The sequence below is a fragment of the Macadamia integrifolia genome, unplaced genomic scaffold (genome assembly GCF_013358625.1).
Source record: "Macadamia integrifolia cultivar HAES 741 unplaced genomic scaffold, SCU_Mint_v3 scaffold869, whole genome shotgun sequence".
In the NCBI taxonomy this organism is placed as follows: Eukaryota; Viridiplantae; Streptophyta; class Magnoliopsida; order Proteales; family Proteaceae; genus Macadamia; species Macadamia integrifolia.
In genome coordinates this window covers 319,505-343,744 of record NW_024870564.1, presented here as the reverse complement: position 1 = coordinate 343,744, position 24,240 = coordinate 319,505, and the positions used below count along the sequence as shown (strand labels likewise).

The 24,240-nt window shown below is 38.2% G+C and overlaps 2 protein-coding genes and 1 non-coding gene across 14 annotated transcripts in view; 1 reads left to right on the top strand and 2 right to left on the bottom strand.

The window, feature by feature from the left end:
- Positions 1-7,869, top strand: part of LOC122070271 (aminoacyl tRNA synthase complex-interacting multifunctional protein 1) — a 45,151-nt gene extending 37,282 nt beyond the window's left edge. The window contains exons 10-12 of the mRNA XM_042634393.1: positions 5,230-5,321; positions 6,122-6,185; positions 7,480-7,869. Of these exons, the coding sequence (XP_042490327.1) occupies positions 5,230-5,321; positions 6,122-6,185; positions 7,480-7,584 (261 nt within the window). The 3' untranslated portion in view covers positions 7,585-7,869. The remainder of the gene's footprint in view (positions 1-5,229; positions 5,322-6,121; positions 6,186-7,479) is intronic.
- Positions 7,870-9,955: 2,086 nt separating this feature from the next.
- Positions 9,956-10,077, bottom strand: LOC122070275. Its single transcript, XR_006137726.1, has one exon. It is a non-coding gene; the product is annotated as a U6atac minor spliceosomal RNA (small nuclear RNA).
- A 1,032-nt stretch (positions 10,078-11,109) lies between these two features.
- LOC122070272 overlaps positions 11,110-24,240 on the bottom strand; it is a 29,597-nt gene continuing 16,466 nt past the window's right edge. For 2 of the 12 annotated variants that reach the window (XR_006137722.1, XM_042634395.1), the window contains 5 exons: positions 13,630-13,713; positions 13,488-13,538; positions 12,427-12,551; positions 12,060-12,145; positions 11,110-11,908 (listed from right to left, as the gene is read on the bottom strand). Coding sequence is in view for 5 of the 12 variants with exons in the window: in XM_042634395.1 (XP_042490329.1) it covers positions 12,131-12,145; positions 12,427-12,551; positions 13,488-13,538; positions 13,630-13,713 (275 nt within the window). In the remaining 7 variants the exon portion in view is untranslated. Of the gene's footprint in view, positions 11,909-12,059; positions 12,167-12,426; positions 12,552-13,487; positions 13,539-13,629; positions 13,728-14,443; positions 14,871-14,941; positions 18,422-24,240 lie in introns of those variants that run through there. The other 10 variants (XR_006137724.1, XR_006137720.1, XR_006137725.1 and 7 more) reach the window with 10 other exon arrangements.

Genomic DNA, 24,240 nt, shown 5'->3' with positions numbered 1-24,240 from the left:
TTTTAATACTAAAAATCGTGTGGCCCTTGGCCTTACAAATATAAACTAAAAAGGACTCCTAATTACAGTCCAATATCAAAAGGAAAGAAATAACCAAAGATTCCTAAGAAAATAACCTACTAACTTGAGAATAATAAACTTCCTAATCTAACGCAAAGGCTTGGGGGACAAGTAAAGAAGGAGTACTAAACTTCCTAATCTAACCCAAACACTTGGGCGACAAGTAAAGAAGGAATGCTAAACTTCCTAATCTAACCCAAAGACTTGGGGGGGGGAAGCAAATAAGAAATACTAATTCAAGAAAACAAATAAAGTAACTAAATAGTAGCCTAAATTACACCAATTCTCCGTCCTTCATATCTACGCCAACTGTCTAGGGTGGGGCCCACAGTTGGCTGTACAAATCTGAATAGAAAGGAAAGAGAGGTAACTTGAATCCAGTTCTTGGTTTGGGTTCTCGAACGGGTTCATGTCGATCCATTGGAGCACTCCTACATTAGGTACCCTGTGTATAAGAAAACTATGTTTGGGGTACCTTATGTTTGAAATAATATGTATGGGGTTTCTTATTACCCAATTTTGCTTTAGACTTGAAATATTTTCAACTTTGCCCATGGTCAGTTCTCCTTCTACTCTCTACCTTCACCTCCGCATGCTGCCCACCCCAACCCCCACTCCCACTCCCACTTCCACCCCATTTGAGCAAAACTCCCACCACCATCTCTCCCCCCCTCCTCCATCGCCCTCTATTCTTCCTTCCCCACCCCTACCCCTACCCCTACCCCACACCCTTGACGCACAACCTCTCCACAAACCCCTCCCCAATCCAACTTCACAACTCCCACCCCCTCTGCAACCTCCGCCCCATCCCCTCTTTGCAACCCCAACCAACCCATCTTTGCAACCTCGTCCCCAACCCATCTATGCAACTCCAAGCCCAAATGCAAGCCCCGCCCCATCACCTCTCTGGAACCCCCTCTCCCCTTGCAACCCCCTCCCCAACCCATCTCCACAACTCCCACCCCTGCGCACACCCTACCTCACCACCTCTCCGAAAGCCCCTCCTCCCTACAACCCCCACCCCAACCCATCTCTGCAACTCCCACCCACCCCCTAGCAACGCTACCCCCACGCCTCTCCACAAGACAAGAAGATGCTCGCATATATGTGGTTTCAGGCCTGTTCTCCACCTGTATTTTGGCCCGCGGGGCTTGCTTGGCATTGTACATTACATTACCGGAGACAACATCATCAATATGGTAATGGTAAGCTATCAGATGTGTGGTGCTTGTGGGGGTTCCATGGGTATTTTGGCTCATAATATCCTGGTCAACGAACAACACTTAGCCAGCAAGAGAAATGCTGAGCCAACAGCCCAAGCTGTTGCTGTTACAACGAGTGGCACGGAAACAGGCACATATAACTCCCCAGTTGATTCTCCTGTTGGACAGCATGCTCATTTGGAGCTTCTACTGTAATGGTAGATAAGATTCTTAGCAGTGAGGATACAGGTAGGTTTATAGAGACTGAATTGGACCATTCTCATGACAAGCAAGAAGGGTACCATGGAACCGAGACATTGCTGCCATGATCGAGTTTCTCAAATGGAGTGTTTCTTTTACCTCTCGTGAGCCCAAAAAGCCGCTAACCTTCTCCATATCATCCTGATATGGTTCAGAGAAGGGTATAGTTTCAGGGTATCAAGGTGGGTTACCCTCACCAGCTTCTCGTCATTGGGGGTGTCTTGGGGTCCAAACAAGCTATTTTGGAACCTTTTGGGAGGCCGGTAGCGATGGCTCTGGTTGCATGACCAAAATTGATCCTCTAATGGTACAAGAAGTTTCAGTTAGAGTGGGAAGAAAGGGCATAAGCGGACAGGAATCATGAGTAATCACCCTTTCCATATTAGAGATGCAGCTTCTGACAGTGATGATGTACAAAACATGGGCTGGGGTGTGGGGCGGAGAGATGGGGTTGCATTGAGAGGGCGGGGCTGGGTGGCGGTTGGTGAGGAAGAACAGAGGACAGGGGAGGGGAGAGAGAGAGGTGGGAGTTTTCCTCAAAGGATTATCTTTTGGTTTTTCAATTCTTGTGGGTGCTAACCTTTTCTTTGTTCTCACCATTCTTTTTCGATTGATGATTTGGTGGTGTTAAACAAAGTGCTTGCATAAAAAAACTATGCAGTGCCTTTTGGTACTCAATTCACTTTTGGGTCCATGTTGGTTAGCTATATAGGGACAAAAATACTAATGACATAACGTAATGCAAGTCAAAGAAATAATTTTTTTATGCCCATAACTAATGGAACAATTAGCTCTGTCTACATGGCCTATTTCTAATCTGTTTGGCACCCTGTTGCCTTGGTCAAGTAGCAAATTAAAGTTCCAGGTTTCATTAGTAAACTTCTCAAGTGAAGGCTGGAGATCCTTATCCATGGGTGATAGTTCTTATTGTTTCTATTGAGGGAGTCAGTTTTCCTTGGTGAGTTCTGAAATATCCTTTCTTACAATGATGTTCTTGGAACACATCTTGTTGAACTCAAGAAGTGGCTATGTAAATGACTCTTCCAACTCGTTATGCGAGGCTCTATAATCTTGTTCAAGTTCATCATCAGAATCCTCTCGACTTAAACAATTGTTGCAGCCCTTGGCAGGGGAGTCATTCTTTGACTCATTACTCTCTAGGTCATCCCAGGTAGCTAACATTGCTTTCCTCTTTGCTCTATCACATGCCCCTTTTTTTTTTTTTTGGGGGGCGGGGGGGGTTGTGTGGGAGGTGTTGCAATCTTTAGCTATTTTGTCAATATTTGCAAACTCAGGGTCTTGAATTTTGCAACGCAAGACAACAAACCTCTTAATAGGCATGTATAAAAAAATCAAAGCTGATTGGGCAACCCTTCATCTAGGGTGGTGAATCTACAAGATAAAGTTCAAACTCCCTCAACCAATTGGCCCTTGCTAGATGTTAAGATAATACAGACAATAAATGCTTCCAAAAGGCTTAGGAGAGGAGTAATGAAGTCCCTATTTATAGTTGCATTCATAACTATAAATAAAACTAGCTGTTTATAGCTATTGGACTCCCTCCGGTTGACCATCCTATTTGTCGGGTTGACTGTCCCATTTGTCCCGTTGACCATCCTAACTTGCCGTTAGAGCCCATGGCTTTATTTAGCCTTCAACAACTATTTTTGCCTGTCAACCGTTATGGGCATTTGTTCAATCGCTTGCAGTCCATAATCTAGACCTTGCTTTCCGGGATGTTTTTTCAATCAGATTAAGTCTGTTCGGTCAATCATCTGGTGAACCAGTCATCTGTCCAAACTAGAGTCGTAGGATGGTCGTTCATTTATATTTGTCTGCTTAGGCTAGTCAAGTCAGTCATTACAAATCTACTGTTTCTTGGAACCAGGAGACCACCCTCTCTGTGAAGTCACATAAATGGCTATCAATTCATCTCCTAATAGAGGGTCTGATTCCCTTATTTTCTTAGGAGACTTATTATACTTTTTAAAGGACTTCTAGGCGACTGGAGTGATACACAGTATTACAAGAGAATTTACAAATAGAAACTTAATCCTATGAACACTTAGAAGCTTGGTCTTGATCACTTCATTCCACTGATTAGCGTAACTTCTTCCGCGTCATTGGCATTTATCAATTTCTTGAATAGCCGTGGCACTGGGAAGCTTGATGTTGATCATATGTTTATTCATTGTTCTTCAAACAATGCTTGCTTGATATGTCCTGTTAAGCTCAGGCTTGCTGCTTGCCACTTCATTGGTTGTTCTTCATGAGCTTTGTGAGAATAGATAAACCTTTCTACACCCAACAAATCATTAATATTCTCAAAACCTTCACGACCATTAGGTCATCACCAAGGTGTCCAGTTTGCCAGACTGTCTCCTAGATGTTTATGTTTTATTATCACCAAAACTTATTTCCACATTATGGAGTATTGAGAATTATCCAAGATGCGAACAAAAGCATCTTGTGCCTCTGCAAATTTGGCCAGTGTTTGCTGGCATCTAGTCATTAAGAGGAAAGGGGGGGGGGGTGTTCATATTTGTTTAGGTGATTTTCAATTGTTGTGGTATTGTGGTCATGCTTTTCTCGTTAAACGAATATGTTAAAAAGGCCTAAGTCTGTTCCACTGTTTAGTTCTCCTAAGAGGCATGTGAAGTTGTGGAAGACTTGTGATATTTTATGAGCTACACTATTTCATGTAAGGTCCTGTGAATCTTGAGGTTCTAGTTAGGTATTGAGTAACTAATTCTTAGGGTGATGAAGGATGAAAGCTTTTGGCATGGCAACATTTATGGTTGCCTTTTGCCGATCAGTTTTTGGAGATTTCTAAATAAGAAGCTCTTATGTTTTCTGTGAGCTGAAAATGGAGAAATAAAAGGGAAAAGGGAGATTGTGGAACTGAGAGAGAAGGAAATCAATTCACCTACTTCCCCTTTTCTCTTATTGATTAATAAATTAGGTGGTAGGACAAGGACATCCCTGTGTATGTAAATCTTAGGACATGTATGCCCCTGAGAACATGATACAATAGGCTGCTGGTTTATCATACTTCTCTCAACAGAAATGATTGATTTCTTTCTTCTTGAAGGTTCAAAGATTGTGTGATTCTTTGCGATTGGTTTTCTTTCTTCTTGAAGGTTCAAAGATTGTGCTGTTCTATACTAGATTTCTTTAGCTTTCTTAATTGTTATATTTATTTTTCCTATTCTTTTCTCTTTTTAATGCGAGTACTGCATCTTTTTTTTGTTTTTTCCTTATGTTTTCTTGGGATCATAATTATTAGAAAATTATCTGCAAGATTGCAACCACAAATCTAAAAATCCTAGCTTCTACTTTTAATTTAAAACCTGTTCAGTATCCACCAGGAAAAAAAAGAATCCCAATGGGGGGTGGGGAGTGGGGTGTGGGACTGGGGGAGGAACCCATCATGGCCTTAAATTAACATGAGCACTTCTAACCATATTTTATTTTTCTGTCAGCATCCTGTTTTTACCCGAATTTTCTACATGGAACATAGGAAATAAGTGTTATGCTCAGATTTCATCTATTCCAAAATGAACCTGTTACTGTTGAGTTGGCGCAGAGTTGCAATCTCATCTTTTTGTTGCCCTATTATTCCCCCTCAATCCACTTGTTTACTTACCAAACTGAAAATATGAACTTAATGTTTTATATGTTTGTTTGTGATATATCCCTTGTTCAGGTGCTGTGTGCTTCTAATCAGGATCATACGGTTGTGGAGCCGCTGCTTCCTCCAGAAGGGGCTAAATGTGGGGAATGCATTTCTTTTTCAGGGTAAGCATGCAAAGTAATAGAATGGAACAGGACATTTTTATGGTAATAAGTATAAGAAACCAGTCACCTAAATGCATCACCTTATGCAGTTATACTGAAAATTGCATGTATGCCATTGGATTTTTAGTTGGAAAACCTGTTAACATCACATTGGATTTGTTATTTTGAAATATCACTGTTCACTAACTAAACATATCCACACCAATCGTCACTATGACTTTTTTGCTTTGATTTGCCTAGATTAGTAAATACTTGAATGAAAAAATTATGTAGGTTTCTGTTGGGAAATTTTTATTGGATTACTTTGCTGTTTTCCTGGGTATCCTTGGTAGCTTCAAATGAATGGATCATTTTTAATCTGTATATGCTAAATTAGCACTAGGTGTGACTGCGTGAGCCTGCTCTCTGCTTAGATAGATACCTTTGAACTCTAAACCATGGCTCTAACATAGAGTACGTACCATATGAGGATACTTAGATGCTCAATGGCTAGATCCATATTTGATGAAATGGTAAGGGTGCATTTGGGCCAGTTAGGGCCAACCACAAGCCAAACAAAGAAACTGAGTGCTCAGCCCTAATGCAACCCTGACTTTTTACCAAGGTGGCTTTACTTTTCTCAGGCCTAGGTCAATCTGAGATACAAAAGGAGCTCAGCCGAGACCCTACCAAATTAGGTTGTCATTTGGGTTCAGCTTGAGCCTGACCAGAGTTGTTCCTGTGTTCTAACAAACATTATAAGCTGCCTTCTACAGATTATAGAATTATTTTACTTTAACAGTCGTGAATGTTTTGTGCAGGTATGACGGAAAGCCAGAGGATGTTCTAAATCCCAAAAAGAAACAATTGGAGAAGATTACGCTGGTATATAAATATTTCACATATTGAGAATCTTTGCAAATTTGGCTTTTGTTTACCCTGTATTTCACATCCTCGAAGTCAGAGGAGGGTTGGAAGCTCTACTGGTTTATTGTAAGATTATGGCATTAATTTTGGAGACCAAATGACAAGGGTTGTCCAATTGACACAGCCCCTGGTGTGTCAATGAGATGGGTTGGTGGCCGCAACACAGCTGGTAAGGGCCTTGGCTGGTTGTACCCAGGTGTTGGAATCGAATTCTGCCACTTCTTTCCTATCCTCTTCCCCTAAGGCCCTGTTTGTTTGACTGAGGAAAGTGGAAAAAGTAAAGGGGTGGGAAACTTGTACTTGTTTCCCACAAACTACCACAAATATGAGTGTTGGATAAGTGGGGTGGAAAACTTACTAGACAATGTCATTTAATATAATAATTGTTGTCTTCTGATGTGGCACTTAACTTTTCCCACCCCACTCACTTCCAAAGTCCTAACAAGGACTTCATGGAAAAGTTGTTTTGTGTCTACTCTCCTATTTCCTCTCTTTCCCATGAATCCCACCCCACCTCTATTTTCTCTTTCTCATAGATACCCACCTCACTAAGAATCACATATTCCATTATTTCCTTCCTCCCCTTTCCTTGTCAAACCAACCCACAACATGTGGCTCACTCTCACAAGTTTCCCACCCATTTTTGTCCTTCAAACAAACGGGACCTAATAGAAAAGGGGTTGCCATTAACACCAAGAAACTTCATGGCCGGTCATAATAGGAAAATCTTAACTAACATGATAATTCATACCTGAACTGCCAGCCTGTCGAAACCTTGATTCTCTATGATTTATGCTAGCATAATCTTTCAATAATCAGTTCAATTCAAATTGGAAATATTCACTGTGAACCCAACATGCAATCCCCCCCCCCCCCCCCCTTTTTCTATTCTCCGAGTGGTTGTGGGGTGATTTCAGGTTAAGCTTTTGTGAACCCAAGCCTGATCCAGGCCAGTTTCTCTTCTATCATTCAAACTAAGATACCTCTTTTTTAGGCCATCCCAACATATTTCTAGTTAGTGAGGTTCAGAACAGATTGATCACATGGATGTTTGGGAATTTTGGGTTGGCATTCTTTCCATTTTTATTTTATTATTTGGATGGACCAGATAGGTAGATGCTTTCACCCATTGAGTGCTTGAGGGATGAATTGGTAGCCTTCCATTATCAGATACCCTTTTGCTTCCCTTTCTTATGTGGGTTCAGATTATTTTTTCTGTGCATATGATGATGGTGGTTAATGGTGCATGCAGCATTTCCACACAGACGACAAGGGTGTGGCTACTTTCAAGGGAATACCATTTATGACATCGGCAGGTCCATGCACATCTTCCATTCCCAATGCAAGCATCAAGTGAGCATGTGGAGGTGTTAATCATGCTTAAGTTTTCTAGTCTACTATGTCATCATGCTGGAAATCTTGTGGCACGTGTAACACATGTGAAATGCTTGGAGGTTAGAAGCCCTTGGCCTTGTGTTCACTGACAAGTGTATTCTTCCGTTTCTGATGGATATTGAACGATATGTAGACTGTTGTCTGCTTGGTAATTGATTGAAGAAAGGATATCAGAGCAGGTTTTTGTTTGAGAGGCTTCAATGTTATTAATACATGTATAATCTTTCTTACGTGAAATGTTTGACCATGATCTCTCTGTCAGTCTTTCTATATTATAGTTTGCAACGACCATGGCGGTTCATTTCTGTGGTCATGAACTGGTGCCATAAGGCTGTTCACATCCAGCTTCCTTGTAATTGTGTTATGAGGAAGCTTTCCATGCCAGTGCATCGTATGCATTCTGGCCTTGAGGAGTCATTGCTATTTACTTTTCATGTTTAACTTTCAATGATTTGTTGGCCTTTAGGTAGAAAACAATTAGGTCTCACAGATGTTGGTTCTAATACTTGCTTCTCTGCTGTGCGTGAGTAGAATCATGAATCATTCAATCTTGGTCCCAATATCATGTTTGTGTCTAAACTATGCATGGTTGAATGGTTGTAGCCGTCTTCTCTGCTACATTTGACATCAAGCTATGGTGAAATGTTGATATCATATCGTTTATTGGATGATGTATGATCATCCAATTCGATCATAACATAGAACAGGTCCCTTTTTTATGAATTTTACTGCCTGCAGTCTCTTACAGTGTAATGTCTGCATGAATTTGACACTGAGAGCACAATCCACCCATCCTAGAAGGGAATTCACGATAAAAAGAAACAGTTCCAGGCAGGAATGAATAGCTCCCTAAATATATGTAGAATGACTAAGGCAGGAGGTTGAGTAAAGAACAAACAGTTCGAGGGAATGATGAATACCTCGGTAAAGACCATGGTAGGATTTTTTTTTTTCCTTTTTTTTTTAAGAAAATGTAAAATATATTAAGTGACATGGTTCGCCAGTACATCTAGATCATCGGAAGAAAATAAAGTCCCAATCCTAGCACTATTAGCCGAATCCCGTAAGTATATCATAGTTTGATTAGAATCTTTGCTTTGATACGCATGAGGAAATAGAGCTGAATTTAGAAAATATTTTCCAAAAGACCTTGAAGGATGCAAAAAGCATGTGTCTCCACTAGAGTTGTGGATGTAGAAGTCCTTACTTTGAGAATCTGGAATTTACCTTGAAAAAAGATATCAAAAGCCCAACCTGATTTTGTTCCCAAAATGTTAGTAATACCAATACAAACCATTTTTATTTTTTATTTTAATTTCAAATCATGAATCTAATGATTAATGTCTTGCAGGAAAGATTTTAGATTAGGATCAACTTTTTTTGCAAGAATGTGATTTCTGTGCGTCCAAATAAAATAAATTGTTATAGTTATTATGCAAAAGCACCAAATACATTCAGATTTGGAAAGGTTAGCATGAAGGAAGAGGTACTTGACCACATCAGTAAAGCAATTCATATTGAGGCAGTTAGGTCTGAAACCGAGAGGGCCAATAGCCCAGATTCCGTCAACAAAGTGAAAAAAAGAATAGGTGAGATATAGATTCACTAGCTGTCACACAACAGACATGTTTTATCAATAGGAAGCCATTTGCCCGACTTCTCTTTTACAGGAATACCATTCAACAAGGTTCGCCAAAACAATATTTTGAATTTGGGATGAATGTGAAGATTCCATAGAAATTTCCACCAATTTGAGGAAAGCCGTGTTTTAAAAATATTTTATCTTAGGAGAGCCCTGGCTGTGCTTTTTTTTTTCTTCCCTCTTAAGAGAGTAGTGTCGTTTGGGCAATGCAAATTAGCCCATTGGGTCATTTCTATTACTGAGAGCTGAATTTTGGTTGCCCTTGCTGGGGTTTGGAAGTACTTTTTCACGGTGTTGAATATCAACCTTTTCAAATCCTAGAACTTGGAACACTAGAAGAGATGATGGAGCCGAAGAGAAGTTTGGAGCAAGTCAGAGGACTTAGAACACTTATTTTTTGAAAGAAGTACTACATCGTGGCCTTGGAGCTTTTCTCTCTTTTTGGATGTTTGTAATTTATTATCTTTTACATCTTTCTGGCTCAGGCCTACAAACGAAGTGATCCTTCTCATCGGATATATCACTTTCATGGCCATGAACAAACAATCTAACATTGATATCACTAATTTCGACATTGATGTACTTAGATAATTTTCTTGAATTTAATTTCAAATTAAAATAAAAAATAAAAATCCAAGAACGATTGGGTGATGTTACCCTAAAGTTTTAACAGCTCAACCTTTTCCCAACTAAAAATTAGGTATAAAATCCACCGAAGTGGGTAGCCTTAACTGGATGTGTAACAAGAAAACTCAAAAGCAATTCACGTCCCTGTCAGGGGAGATGCCCACCATCCATCCCTAATAAGTTTACCCCTTTTTTGTTTAATCAATTTCCCTAAATGTTTTGGGCAAAAACTTAACAAGTGAAGTCTTGAAAACTCTAATCTACCCATCATTACCAAAAAAGAATTCTATTCAAAATATATTAGATAAGTGTATGTTCTGGGGATTACTATTAATTACAGATTTAGTAGATAAAGAGAGTTTGGCTAAGTTCTTGACAAAAATACCAATTCGTTGGTAGGCCTGAGCTTAAACAAAAAAATGTTTGAATTAAACTCTATGTCAAAAGCCATAGGTAGAATGCTTAAAGGCCACCATTTGGTACTAGGGTCCCAAAAAGGTTCTAAATCATTAGTGTCGCTCCAAATCACCTCCCCCTGCCATCCTAACTCCTTAGCTTGCTTCAATCTAAATAGTAGAGCCTATGGTTTCCGTCACCACATAATTGGACATAAAAGAGAAGATAAAAGAGAAGGAAGTATTTTGTTGGAATAAACAATAAGCCCATCCAGTCATTCCTCAAGTTGTGTCAGAAAAAGATGAACAAATAAAAAAGCTGTGCCTTTTTTATGTTTTAGGTATAGCTTGGGTGGAAGAGAGGGATGTCCTTGGTGAAGTTATGATGGACACAAGACGTTATGAAAGCTAGTTAAGCGGCTTAGGCCTGACCCTTAAAATTTTATTTTTTTTGGGAAATTGTTTCTAGGTACACAAGAAAAATACACACTTAATAACCAAGAAGAAGATGCACATACTAACACGTCTTAGTAAAGTGAGTGCTAGCTCAGCCGTTGCTTCTTTGATCTACGATCAGCTAGCACACAGGACTTTCTTCTTGTGGAACATAAACAAATTAAACAAAAAAAATTGAATATTGTCTTAAACCCAATATTATAAATTGCAATGCTCAAAATCGGGGAGGGGTAGCCCAAAAGGACCAAAGGATTAAAAATACTCATTTACCATTGAGAAAGAAAATATACACCTGAAAAATTGTGTTTCCACTTGGTTTATTGGGAATAAAAAAGGAATAATATCTAAGAATAACCAAAAAAGAAAAGAAAAAGAAATAAAAAAATACTTTATTCCTACTATATAGGATTATTACATAGATCCAAGAAAAAACAAGATATTAAAAATAATAGTAAAATGAAAAGAACACAACAACTTAGCAATATCCCACCTAAATAGCGTTGACTACATAGATCATTAGCCTCCAAATAATTCTATTCAAGGTCATACCTGAGTGAAAACAAACTATGCACGTCTTTCCCCACAATTTCACCTAGGGCCATTTTAAGTCTGCCCTTAGCTCTTTTAGATTCTTCAATTTGAATCAAATCACTCATCTGTCCTGGTACATCCCAAGATCTTCGTTGAACTTGACCATGCCACATCAAATGACTTTCTCAGAGCTTATCATGTATCGAGACAACTCATAAATCAACTCTAATATAATCATTCCTTACTCTATCCTTCCTAGGCCTTCGTTGAACAAATTAATGAGCAAACAATACAAAATGTAAAGAGTGAGGATAAGTCATTTATCAAGTTTCGAACCACAAAGGCTCCCCCATGCATGGTGGGTGGGCCCTCCCTGTTAATAAATAATACAAAAAGACAAGCAGTTAGCTGATAGCTGACCAGTAGAGACTCCAAGGATAAATTTGTGATCACTGCACCATACGCATGTAAACAAAGAGCACAAGCAAGCTACAAAATCTTGCGCAAAAGAGGGGCACATCAGCAAACAGAACAGTAACAGTGCTGAGACATCATGTGAAACTAGGAGCCTCCCCCTTATTGTCCAATGGCATGTATTGAGCCATGATGGCCCGAATCTCTGAATCCATGTATCTCTGCAAAAACATCAAACACGTGATAAGACAATACTTGAAGCGAGCCGGAAATTAGATACAGAGAAAGCAAGATGGAGTAAAAACAGGGGACAGGGAAGAGAGAGGGGGGGGGGGATTTCTATATCAAAGAAACACCAGACGAACAGCATACCCAGATTCTGTACTTGTACACAGCAGGCAAACCGAGGAAGATGACTCAGAAAACATTCCAGCTGCTTGATGTCATACCCTCTTTACCTGAATCGAAGGATAAATCAACTGTGCGGAATGGGAAAGAGAAGCAAAAACACCCCTCTTTAAATGAAAAAGACAGGAATATAATCAACCACTAAAACTGAATAAAATAGAACTCAGGTCAAATAATTGCAGACTTTCAGTACAGAAGCCACTTCAAACCAATTTCATAAGGTCACAGTACAAATTAATCACCAATTTCAGTGTTCAATGGAATTCTTTTTAGGATACTCTGGTCTGAGAAAAAAGAAAAAAAAGTAAATCTTTGAGGTAGTCACTTATACATGTATCATGCTCTCGCATATACAATGCATTGCCACTGCAGCTGCACTCATAACCACCCCAGGTGTGCTTGCATTTGCACTCAAGACATTGGCAGGCAAGCTTTTCTTGGCACTCTCATCAACATCTGAAGCACAGCAAAAGGTTCAGAAACGGTCACTGGTCAATAAAGCACACCGTGTACATGTCTAATATAATTCAAAGCCATTTAGAACCAAGGAGAAACTATAAGATAGATCATAACCCAAAAACTCAAACTTCAGAGCTAGGAGTGCTTGTTTTAACTCCAAAATAGACACACAACTTTGGATGATGTCTCCAATTAGAAAAAGAAAAAATTGGACCATGTCAACTACAGGACATTGAAAATTGATTCGACAAGCACACCTTTGAAGGCCCTAGTGAGGTATTATCCATCGTATATGAATAAAGTCGTACGAATAATTATTTCTGTTTTCAAGACAAAACTATATTACTTCATATGATACAGAGCAGCACTAGATTTTTTTTAACTACCATAATACTTAAATTTGTCCTTTTTCATCACTTACGAAAAAGTTCTCCAGTACCCTCTTTGAAAGAGGAGAAGAAAGAAACTAAACTCGATGATTTTCAGTTCACTTCAAGGTCCTTGATCCACCTAGGCAGAAATATTAGTTTCCCCAGAACTATAAAAACAATAAAAATTAAGAAAAGACGGTTACAGACCCCTTCCTCTGAATTGGTGCTCAAGTGTTTCCTAATATTAAAAGGGTACTTAGGTGTTTAATGATACCATTGAGCTGCAAATTCCAAATGGCCCATCTCATAGTCCCCTATCAGCTGGCTACTTCGTGTTTGATGATACCTTGGAGGTGCAAATCCCAAATGTCACATGTCATAGTTCTATACCTATCATATGGCAATGAGAGTTGATGACAAGACCTAATTAGGTTGTGCATTCCAACATCTAAGATGATAGGTATCAAACCATAAACCAGGGGTTGTATCTCAGAACAGGCCAAATGGTAACCATCATAACGTAAAAAGTAAAATACAGTACTTCCACATGAATTGACTCTACCTTTGAATCCTGGTGGACACTTGCAACCCTTCGAATGGTCTTCCTGCACGACTTTTTGGAAATGTACGTAAGTCACAAACCAGATAGTCTGTGGAAAACGGAAAATTATTTGTGTAGGGAGGGAAAGTTTGCCACCACTTACTATGCAGGCAGAGTAAGTTTTCCCATCTTGTGTTTTTTTTCCAGCATCCACCATTGTTGATTTCACAGCGTAAAGCTCCAGAAGCTGCAGAATCATGACTGATGAATAAATTAGAAGAAGGGCAATAGAAGATTCAGAAATCAGCACAAAAGCAGCTATAATAGCGTTTATGTTCTAAATCCAATATTATCTGATGAGATGAAGAAACAAGATTTCAGTTCTCGTTCCTTTGGAAGAATGTTTTAGTTTTATCAAAATTCTATTTTGGGTATCTTTTACCACCAAAAGAGCCATTCACTTTAAAGAGCATAAAAAATCAAGGTTGCTGAATTGAAACAAGCAAGGAAATAATTGGGTGCAGAAAATTGTTTCAGGGTTAGATTTATTAAGAGATTTAAGGCTTACGAAGAATAAGCACTCTGAAAACCCATTCTCAGTCCCTTTCCACGAGCTCTTCAATCCAGCTAATAGCATAATAACCCTTGTTTTGATTATTGAAGTGTTAATCCAGAGATTTTTTAGAATTTTTTTAAACCCGAATATTATCTGGGACCCGGGAAAGCCACTAGAATTTTATTGAAATATGCATAAAAGAGAGAATACAAGGGGAGACATAACCCACCTTACCCCAACCCTGCAGAGACAAACCTCTCACTCTCACCATACCTAATTAACCCCAAACAAAATAAAAAATACAACGAAGAACTGGTAAGCCAGCTTTGTCTTCCCAAATGATACAACTAAGATCATTCGGAAGCATCCCATCCAGATAAAATGTGGTATTATCCAAGGGTTTCACAAGCTGCTAAATTACCCAAAAAATAGCTGCACAATTACTCTCTCAGTGTGCAAATGAGAAGTGAGCTTCGAGAGAGTCACGAAGAGAAATCGCCTCCTGAAACCAGTACCAACTCCACAACTGACATGATCTCTGAGATAGAAGTCACAAATAATGAGGAGTCAGAATTAATATAAAAGTCCATGAATCCCATGTCTGCACACAAATGGAGGCCATCCCCAAGAGCTCTCATTTCATCAGCCACAGAATTGGAGCAAGCCCCATAAAAATTAGAAAAGGCTGCCAAAACCTGCCCCTCCCTATTCCTAATTATGCCTCCACCTCCACTGATCCCAGGATTGCCTTTACTTGCACCATCAACATAAGCTTAACATCATTGAACGAAGGACATCAAAAAATAGGAATAGGAGCCTTTTGTCTAATAAGAAGAACTTGCAAGATGAGGCCATCTCGCATGGAGGGAGTCTTTGTAAACTTCGAAAGGTAGGGGATTTCTTGAAGCCAAAAATTTACCTTTACAATAATGGACCTTGCTATATGGGAGCCTTCCCCATGCCTTACGCTATTCCGTTCCTTCCACAATTCCCAAACAATCAAGGAGGAAACCAGTCCTGTAATGTATTCGCAAATGCTATTATTCCCAGCTTTGGAAAGCCAAAAAAATAAATTGCTTGAAGCCTCATGAGTTGAAACAATTTCCATATCCAACAAACACCCAAAAAATTTCCAAGAGGTTGTTCCTCTTTTAATAAGCAGATGGGTGGCAGACTCCCTCCATGGCTCCCTGTAACAAAGGCATCAAGACACAAGAGGCACTCCAATTTCCATCAAAGCGTCATTGGTAGGGATCTTACCATTGATGATTTGCCATAAAAAAAAAAACCCAATTTTTGAAGGGAGAAAACGATTCCACGTCCACTAATTATAAGTAATTTTTGGCTGAGGAGATCGCACCATGTTCCATGCCGATTTGATGGTGAAGAAGCCATCACTAGCAGGAATCCAAACTAGCTAGTCAGCCCTATCAGAGAGCCTGATGCTACTGCTTATAATTGCAGTACAAACCGGCTCAGAGTCAATAAAGGCCAGAGCATCTACATCGAAATCTCCCTCCTCACTTAACATATCCTTTACATGGGCATTAGGATCAATATGCAAAGCCCCATCAACCAGGTAGATCAATTTAGACAAGGCCTTACTGATTCAGGGGTAGATTCTGGAGCAGCTGTCCAAAATAAGAATTCTTATCTACATAGCTGAGAAGAAATTTTGCGGATATGGATTCTTGAAACTCTGGAAAAATTCTCTGCTAGATCCCAATAAAACTTGTTCTATGGGGGAATGTATTCTCGAATTGGTTTTTAGGTAGACGGTTTCCTTAAATAATTCATTTTTTATTGTTTACAGCATCTCCAAAAGTTATTATCATTGGTCACCTAATAAGCAGAGGCCATTCTCTCCCAAGTGCTTGTCTGCTTCAGATCTGTGCTGAATATGTCAAGGGTGAGAGAAAAAAAGCAAGGTAGCCTCGAAGGATGTCCTAAAGGGCTGCTGCAGTGTTAGAAATGAACAAGCTTCTCCCAATTATGGTATATCCAGGAAAAACGAAATGCAACGGTTTCTACAACAACAACAACTCAGCCTTATCCCAACTAAATGGGGTTGGCTACACGTATTCTTGCCTCCTATCAGACATATTAGAGGTCATACTTGAGATAAAATCTAAACCATGCATGTCTTTCCACACTATCTCTCCTACAGTCATTTTAGGTCTGCCCTAGATCTTTTAGCCATTTCCATCTGAATTAGATCACTCCTCCTTCCTATTGCATCCCCAAGCCTCCGTTGAACATGGCCACACCACCTCAAACGACTTTCTCAGAGCTTATCATGAATCGGGGGTTACAACCCAAATCAATGGGCACCAACCCAACAGCCCACAATGATGAATTTAATATGAAAATACAAATTCCCCCACCCTTACAATGCTCAACTAGGTTTATCAAGACATTAAACTCAACCAAGTTCAAAAAAAGAAGAGGAATTTGGGAAATTATCAAAGCGAATTAATCACTTGGATGAAACACACCTCTCCACACCTTCCACTATGTCTTCATCTCCATGGAGGTCCAAGCAATGCTCCCAAGTCAAGTTGATGCTTCTCCAATCTTCCCAATCATCAAAGCAATGAAGGAATTGAATTTCATGGCTTTAGAGTACTTCACAACTCTAACAATCACTCCCACTCTATTCTACACGTTCTTGTGAGTCCATAGCAAAGAACCACACCTCACTTGGAGTTGAAATGGAAAATATATGCCTCATAGAAGTTTTAGGGAGCAAATATGTCATTTTACAGGGATTTCGTGACACACCAAACATCACAACATGGAGATGTGACCAGGAAAAATGTAATGAGTCAAGTGGCTCAAATTTAGGCCATTGGATCTTGTTCAAAAGCACAGGCGAAGCAAGGACTCAAGGATTGGAATTTTTTGCATCCTATGGAATCAAAAAACTACGATATGAATACTGGCTTGACTAACGGAATCCATAAACTGCACATCATACAAAGCGCCATATGCGTGTACTTCCACATATATAACGTCAATGGTCTTCACCCTACCATTGTCCAAACTCATTGTTCCTTTCCCCACAATCTTGGCAGTCATTGTTTCCAAACCTCGTTGTTCCTCCATCACATTAGTTGAGATTCACAAACCTGAATTGTCTCCTGTCATATTACTAAGAAACCACTATCAAGAATCCATGGTATAGACTTGTTTTGTGCCTTTGAAGGCTATCCAAACCTTTGTTAGTTTATTCATGTTTTAAACGTGTTTAAAATGTCGTACTGTATTTTTTCCATTTTAAACACCGTTTATCGGTTCACCCATTCCCCAAAGTTTCAAAATCAATTTTGTCTCTCACTTCCTCTCTTCTCTCCCAACGGCCAGCGGATATACACCGGAGTCCACCTCACCACGGTTTCCTTCATTGAAGAGAGAGGTTTTTTATTTTTTTCCCTTTTCTTTCCACTTGATTTTTTTATCTGGTTAGATAGATTGTTACTTTGTACATGAAGAGTAATATGTAAATATTGTTTGGCCTGGAGATCACCTTTATTCAATAGATTTCGGCTTTTACAGATCATTCTGATTCATGTATTCAAAGCTTGAATAGATCAATATTTTTTCAGATTCTTCTCTGCTTTTCCCTTTAGATGATGGAAAGTCTGGGTGTGGGGTATGTTGTATAAGAGAAGATTAGTCCCTTCTTTGGCTCTTCCCCACCGATCTCTGCCATCCCAAATCTCTGAAAATAGGGCCCAGAGGGGTGGCCGGTTCCAACTTACATCATCAGAATATTATACAAGTATGCTAGGATGGCATCATTGAATCCTGGTTTCATATTTTGTTGCAAACTGGCACCCTAGTTGCATCAAATAATTCTCAAGCATAACACCAAGGAGGTGAAAAGGAAAAGAGAAAAATTAATAAAAGGGAGGGAGGGGGGGGGGACAAGGTGGGGTTGAATCACTGAACCAATGCTTTCATTTTTTTTCTAGTTTAATCCCTGTGTCATTATCATATTACAAATAATCAATAATCAACTATCAAAACTTACAACAAAGTGAACAAGAAAATTGAATTCCATCACCCAAAATTAGTTAGAAAGGCAAAAGCTTCCCAATCAACCCACAAAGCACATAAAGGAAATGGTGGATGAGATGTGTTCTAAGGTTGAGGAGACCCTTGTCCCTGTAAATTCTATTGACCATGTAGGATCCCAAGCAGTGTCTACAAACCATCTGCGAATCCTCAATAATAGATCCCCTTGTGTTGCCATTTTAGAGTTTTTATTGACAATCCAACTATTCCATAATCAGTCATTGGAGACTTTTTGGGTAGCAAGGAAGTAACCTCAATGGAATGGGAAGAAAATCCAGATTATTTCCCTAGTAACTGATTTGGCTATTTAAAGAATGTATTTACCCTATTTCGCAAGGTCTTGAGAGCACCTTGTTCACACCAATGTGGAGTCGAGAACCTTTTCTGGAATCTGGCCTATCCACTTGTAAGAAGAAAAGAAAAAAATTTAAATTGAATAAATTGGAGATTCTGCTTTTGAAGTAGCAGGTTCTTATTCTTAATTCTCATATATACTCATCATGTGTTGGTTTATAGCTTTAATTCTCACATGTACTTAATTCACACAAGTGTTGGTTTATAGTCTTGATTTTCAATTCTCATATGTACTCATCATGTATGTTAAATCTGAATAAATATTTTGATTGTAATACTACATAGGTACTTGAGATTCTTGGGAAATGGTTAGGAAAAATGACAAGTTTTGGGAACATGTACAACAACTTGGTGTGAACCGTTTTAAATGTAATTATTGTGAACTTGATTTCTCCAGCAGTGTTACTCAAGTGAAGGCTCATTTGGCTCGCTTGACTAGCCATGATGTTCAAATTTGTACTAAAGTCCCTGACCATGTTCAAGTTGTGATGCGGATCCAGGTTCCAACAGTCGGAATCGGATCACTTATGGGCCCACAATCAACAAATAATTCAATTTAAACAAACCAGTGGCAGTTATGTAAATAAACAGATTATTATTGGGCTATTTGGAAGAGGGGACGTAAAAGGAATTAATAGTGATTTGAAGGGGCTACAATAGGAAATGAAATAGAAACAAGGGATATGAAAGAATTAGAGACCAAAAAGGGCATAATGGTAAATCAGAATTAAAAGACAGAAAAGGGGCAACTCACTATTGTGTTATCTTCTTCCTAGGATCCAAAACAGGGGCGGAAAGGTTGGACAGCTTCAAATCGATAGAAGTTCCTCAGAAGTCTCGGTTTGCTCTGAAACTTCAAGCGAGGATTCCCAAGGAGGTGCTCTAACAAACCCACAAAACTAACCTTAGAATCTGCAGGTTGGAAGGCTGCAGGAGGAACCTGAAATAGGACCTGGCCGCAGCTTGGGGTTCAGACCTGAAACCAGTCTTGTAACCCACCGCAGAGGAGGACTTTGGAAGTGATCCTTTAGGGTCTGAATCGCCTTCAAGGTAGGAGCCTTCGACAAGAATTTCAGGGTCAACCGGTACAGAACAAGGATGCAACAAGCTCTTGTTCTGTGCTAGGTATCACCGCCCAGTAGAGATGGTGCCTTGTAACCAGTAACAGGGAATACGGAACAGGGAAAGAAGAGGAGAGGAGAGGGGAAGGAAACCAAAATAATGAAAGGAAGAAGAGAATGAAACGAGAAAGAAGAGAAGAAATTGGAAAAATTTTAGAGGAAGAAGGGGGGAATCGGCAGCCATGGTTCTCATACCAAAACTCTTAATCAAATTTCTATTCTTTAAAATTCAAAAACTAAACTTCTCCATCGTTTACATATCCAATATAAAGGAAAAATCAAACAATTAATGGCAACTACTGAAAAGGAAACTATTCTAAAATTATAAGCTAACTAATTTCAAAGGAAATTGTTTCTAAAACAAAGGAAAATCAAATCAAAGATGTTTTTTTTCCTAAGTCCATCGTGCAACTGCATTAAGTTGAAGCCAGTGTAGAAATGAATTTGAGTGCATCTAAAAAGGAAAAGGATGAATGAGACCCTATAAAGTGGAATTGGTTCCACAAATTCCCTTGGTATGGGCATTCATCAAATCATAATGATAGAGTTGGCTGCTAAGAAAAGACAAAAAGTCATTAGAAAATATGATAGGAGAATTTTTTTTTTTTTTGTTAAGAATAACATTTCCTTCAACGTTATTCATATAGAATCTTTTCTTGAGATGATGAAAGGTACATTGGCGTATTATCAGGGTTTTGTTGTTCTTAGTTACTCTACTCTTCGTACCCGTTTGATTCTAGAAGCTAAAGTAGAGATCATGGAATATTTGAGCAACATAAAGTCAACATAGAGTGGCACAGGTTGCATAATAAGGTCTAATTCTTGGACTGACCTAAAGAAGTCTTTGGTCAATATGATAGCTTATTGTCCTGGTGAGGTTGTATTTCTGAAGCGCATTGAATGTGGTTCAAATAGTATTACTGTTAGATATCTTTTTAGAGAAATATCTGATGTTATTGAAATGCTTAGACCACAACATTTTGTGTAATTTGTTTCAGATAATGGTGCTAACTATAATTGTTGTGGTGATATGTTGATTAAAAAATGATCTCACATGTATAGGACAAATTGTGCTACATATGGGATTAATTTGCTTTTAAATGACATCCATAAGCATGTTAGATGGGTGAGGAAAATTATTGATGATGGTAAACATGTAGTGGATTATACGCACAGGCACACAACTATTATAGCCTTTAATGAGGGAATTCACGAATGATAAAGAGATTAAGCACCTTCGCAAGACAAGGTTTGCAAATAACTTTTTAATGATTCAATCTTTTATTGCAGTTGAGAATGAGTTAAGGCTATTGGTTGCATCATCTGAGTGGAGAGGCTTCCGCTGCAATAGGCTTGAAATAGCATTAAAAATTGAGGATAATTTAATTTTATATATTTTGGGATGGGGCAAAGGAGGTTATCGCTTTACAGATCCACTCAATAGGATCATTACTTTGTTGATTCAAATGGATCCACTACATGTTACTTGTATGAAGTTACTGTTAGGGCAAAAGAAAAATTAAGGAAATTTAAGGAGAGTGATGGAGTAAAGTACTTTACTATATTGGATTTGTTTGATACAAGGGTGGAAAAGAACATTAATCATCCTGTTCATGTGCTTGTTGTAGCTTTAAAGCCTAATAATATGTTTGATAAACTTTTTATTGAGACAAGTACAGTGGTGCAAGCTCAATAATTTATTGTGACAACCATGGTTCCTCTAGAAGATCATGAATTTGTGTTCAATTCACTACAGAAATGGTTGAGTATTGAATTAGGAGCCAAAGTTTGTTCAATATCACAGGAAAGTCTATGCTAAAAACTAATCATCCAAGTAAGTTTGTTAGTTAATATTTCTATTTGTAAACCATCCTTATGTTTGTTTACTTGTGTTGATTTGTGGATTAGGTGGGAATATATGGGTGGTTACCTTCTTATGGTTCAAAAGATTGCTTGCAAAATCTTAAGCTAACCTTGTAGCTCCTCTCCTTGCGAGAGAAACGGAAGTGCTTAGGATGTAGCACAAACAAAGAAGAGGAACAGATTAGCTCCAGAAATGTTAGAAGATTTGTTATACATTAGAATGAATCCATTGATGAAGTATGAAAGCCAAGCAATTCAGGATACAAAATCAATTGATTGAGAAAAATTTGCTGACTTGCCTGATGTAGACATTGAGTCGGAGATAGAGATACTTGAAGAGACATATATTGAACATGTTCATGATCAATCTAACCATATATTTAGATACATTTGTTTTTAATGAAATTGGATGATGTAATTTAGATGATACATTTTAGATGATGTAATTTGGATATTTCAATCCAACTTTAAAACAAATGTAGATAAGATTAATACACGATCCAAATTACATCATCCAATTTCATAAAAAAATTTAAAAAAAAAAAAAAAAAATCATAATATAGAGTTAGGTTGATCATGAGCAGGTTCAACATGTCTCTTCAAGTATCTCTATCTCCAACTCAGTGTCTACATCAGGCAAGTCACCAAATTTTTCTAAGTCAATAAATTTTGTATCATGTCGGCTTTTATACTTCTCCTTCATCAAAGAATTCATTCTAATGCAAACCAAATATTCTAACATTTCTGGAGCTAATCTGTCCCTTTGCTTTAGTTGTGTTGTGTCCCAAGCACTTCAGTTTCTCTCGCAAGGAAAGGAGCTACAAGGTTGGCTCAAGATTTTGCAAGCAATCTTTTGAACCACAAGAAGATAACCACCTATATATTCCCACCAAAACCCTACAAATCAGCACAAATAAATAAATATAATGATGGTTTACAAATAGAAGTATTACCTTAATTAACTAACAAACTTACTAGGATGATTAGTTTTCATCATAGACTTTCCTAAGATATTGAACAAATTTGGGCTCCTCATTTGATACTCAACCATTTTTGCAGTGAATTGATCACTATCTTCTGGAGGAACCATTGTTGCCACAATAAATTATTGAGCTTGCACCACTATACTTGTCTCAATAAAAAGTCCACCATCAAACAAAGCATTATAATTTAAAGCTAGAGTAAGCACATAAACAGGATGAATAATATTTTTTTTCACCCTCATATCAAACAAATCTAATATGGTGATGAACTTTACTCCATCACTCTCTTTTAATTTCCTTAATTTTTCTTTTGCCCTAACAGTTGCTTCATACAAGTAATATGCAGTGAAACCATCTGAATCAACAAGGCAAAGAATCCTAATGAGTGGATCCATACAAGCGATAACCTTCTTTGCCCCATCCCAAAATATATCAGATTGAATTATCCTCACAGTTTTTAATGTTATTTCAACCTTGTTGCAATAGAAGCCTCTCCACTCAAATGATGCAACCAATAGCTTTAACTCATTCTCAACTGCAATAAGAGATTAAAGCATTAAAAATTAGTAGCAAACCTTATCTTGCAAGGCTGCTTAAATTTTTGTATCATTCGAGAATTCCATCATTAAGGCTATAACAATTGTGTGCTTGTGCGTACAATCCACTACATGTTTACCATCATCAATAATTTCCCTTACTCATATAACATGCTTCTGGGTATCCTTTAAAAGCAAATTAATCACATGTGCAACATAATTTGTCCTATACATGTGATACCATTTTCTAATCAATATATCACCACAACATTATAGTTAGCACCGTTATCTGAAACAAATTGCACAATATGTTGTGGTCCAAGGCTCTAAGCATTTCAATACCATCAAATATTTCTCTAAAAGAATATCCAGCACTAATACTATTTGAACCACATTCAATGCACTTCAGGAACATAACCCCACCAGGAGCACATTGACCCAAGACCTCTTCTTTAGGTTAGTCTAAGAATCAGACATCATTATGCATCCTGTGCCACACCATGTTGACTTTATGTTGCTCACATATTCCATGATCTCTACCTTAGCTTCAAGAATCAAATGGGTACAAAAAGTAGAGTAACTAAGAATAACAAAACTCTATTATCATATTTTCTAATGACTTCTTATCTTTCTTAGCAGCCAACTCTACCATTGTGGTTTTATGAATGGTCCTACCAAGGGAATTTGTGGAACCAATTCCACTTTCTAGGGTCTCATTCGTCCTTTTCTTTTTAAATGCACTTAAATTCATTGCCACATTAGCTTCAACTTTAACATGGTTAGGGACTTTAGTACAAATTTGAACATCATAGCTAGTCAAGCATGCCAAATGAGCCTTCACTCGAGTAACACTACTAGAGAAATCAAATTCACAATAATTGCATTTAGAACGGTTCACACCAAGTTGTTATATATGTTCTCAAAACATGTGCTTTTTCCTAACCATTTCTCAAGAATCTCAAGTACCAACATAATATTACAATCAAATATTTATTCAAATTTAACATACATAATGAGTACATATAAGAATTAAGAGTTAAGAATCAAGGATATAAACCAACATTGGTGTGAATTAAGAATCAAGTACATATGAGAAATAAGAAAAAAATAAAACTACTACTTCAAAAGCAGAATCTCCAATTTATTCTATTTAATTTTTTGCTCTTCTTCTTACAAGTGGATAGACCATAAATAAATAAGGTTTTTAAATCCTCACTGGTGTGAACAAGGTGCTCTCAAGACCTTACGAAATAGGGCAAATATATTCCTCAAATAGCCAAATCA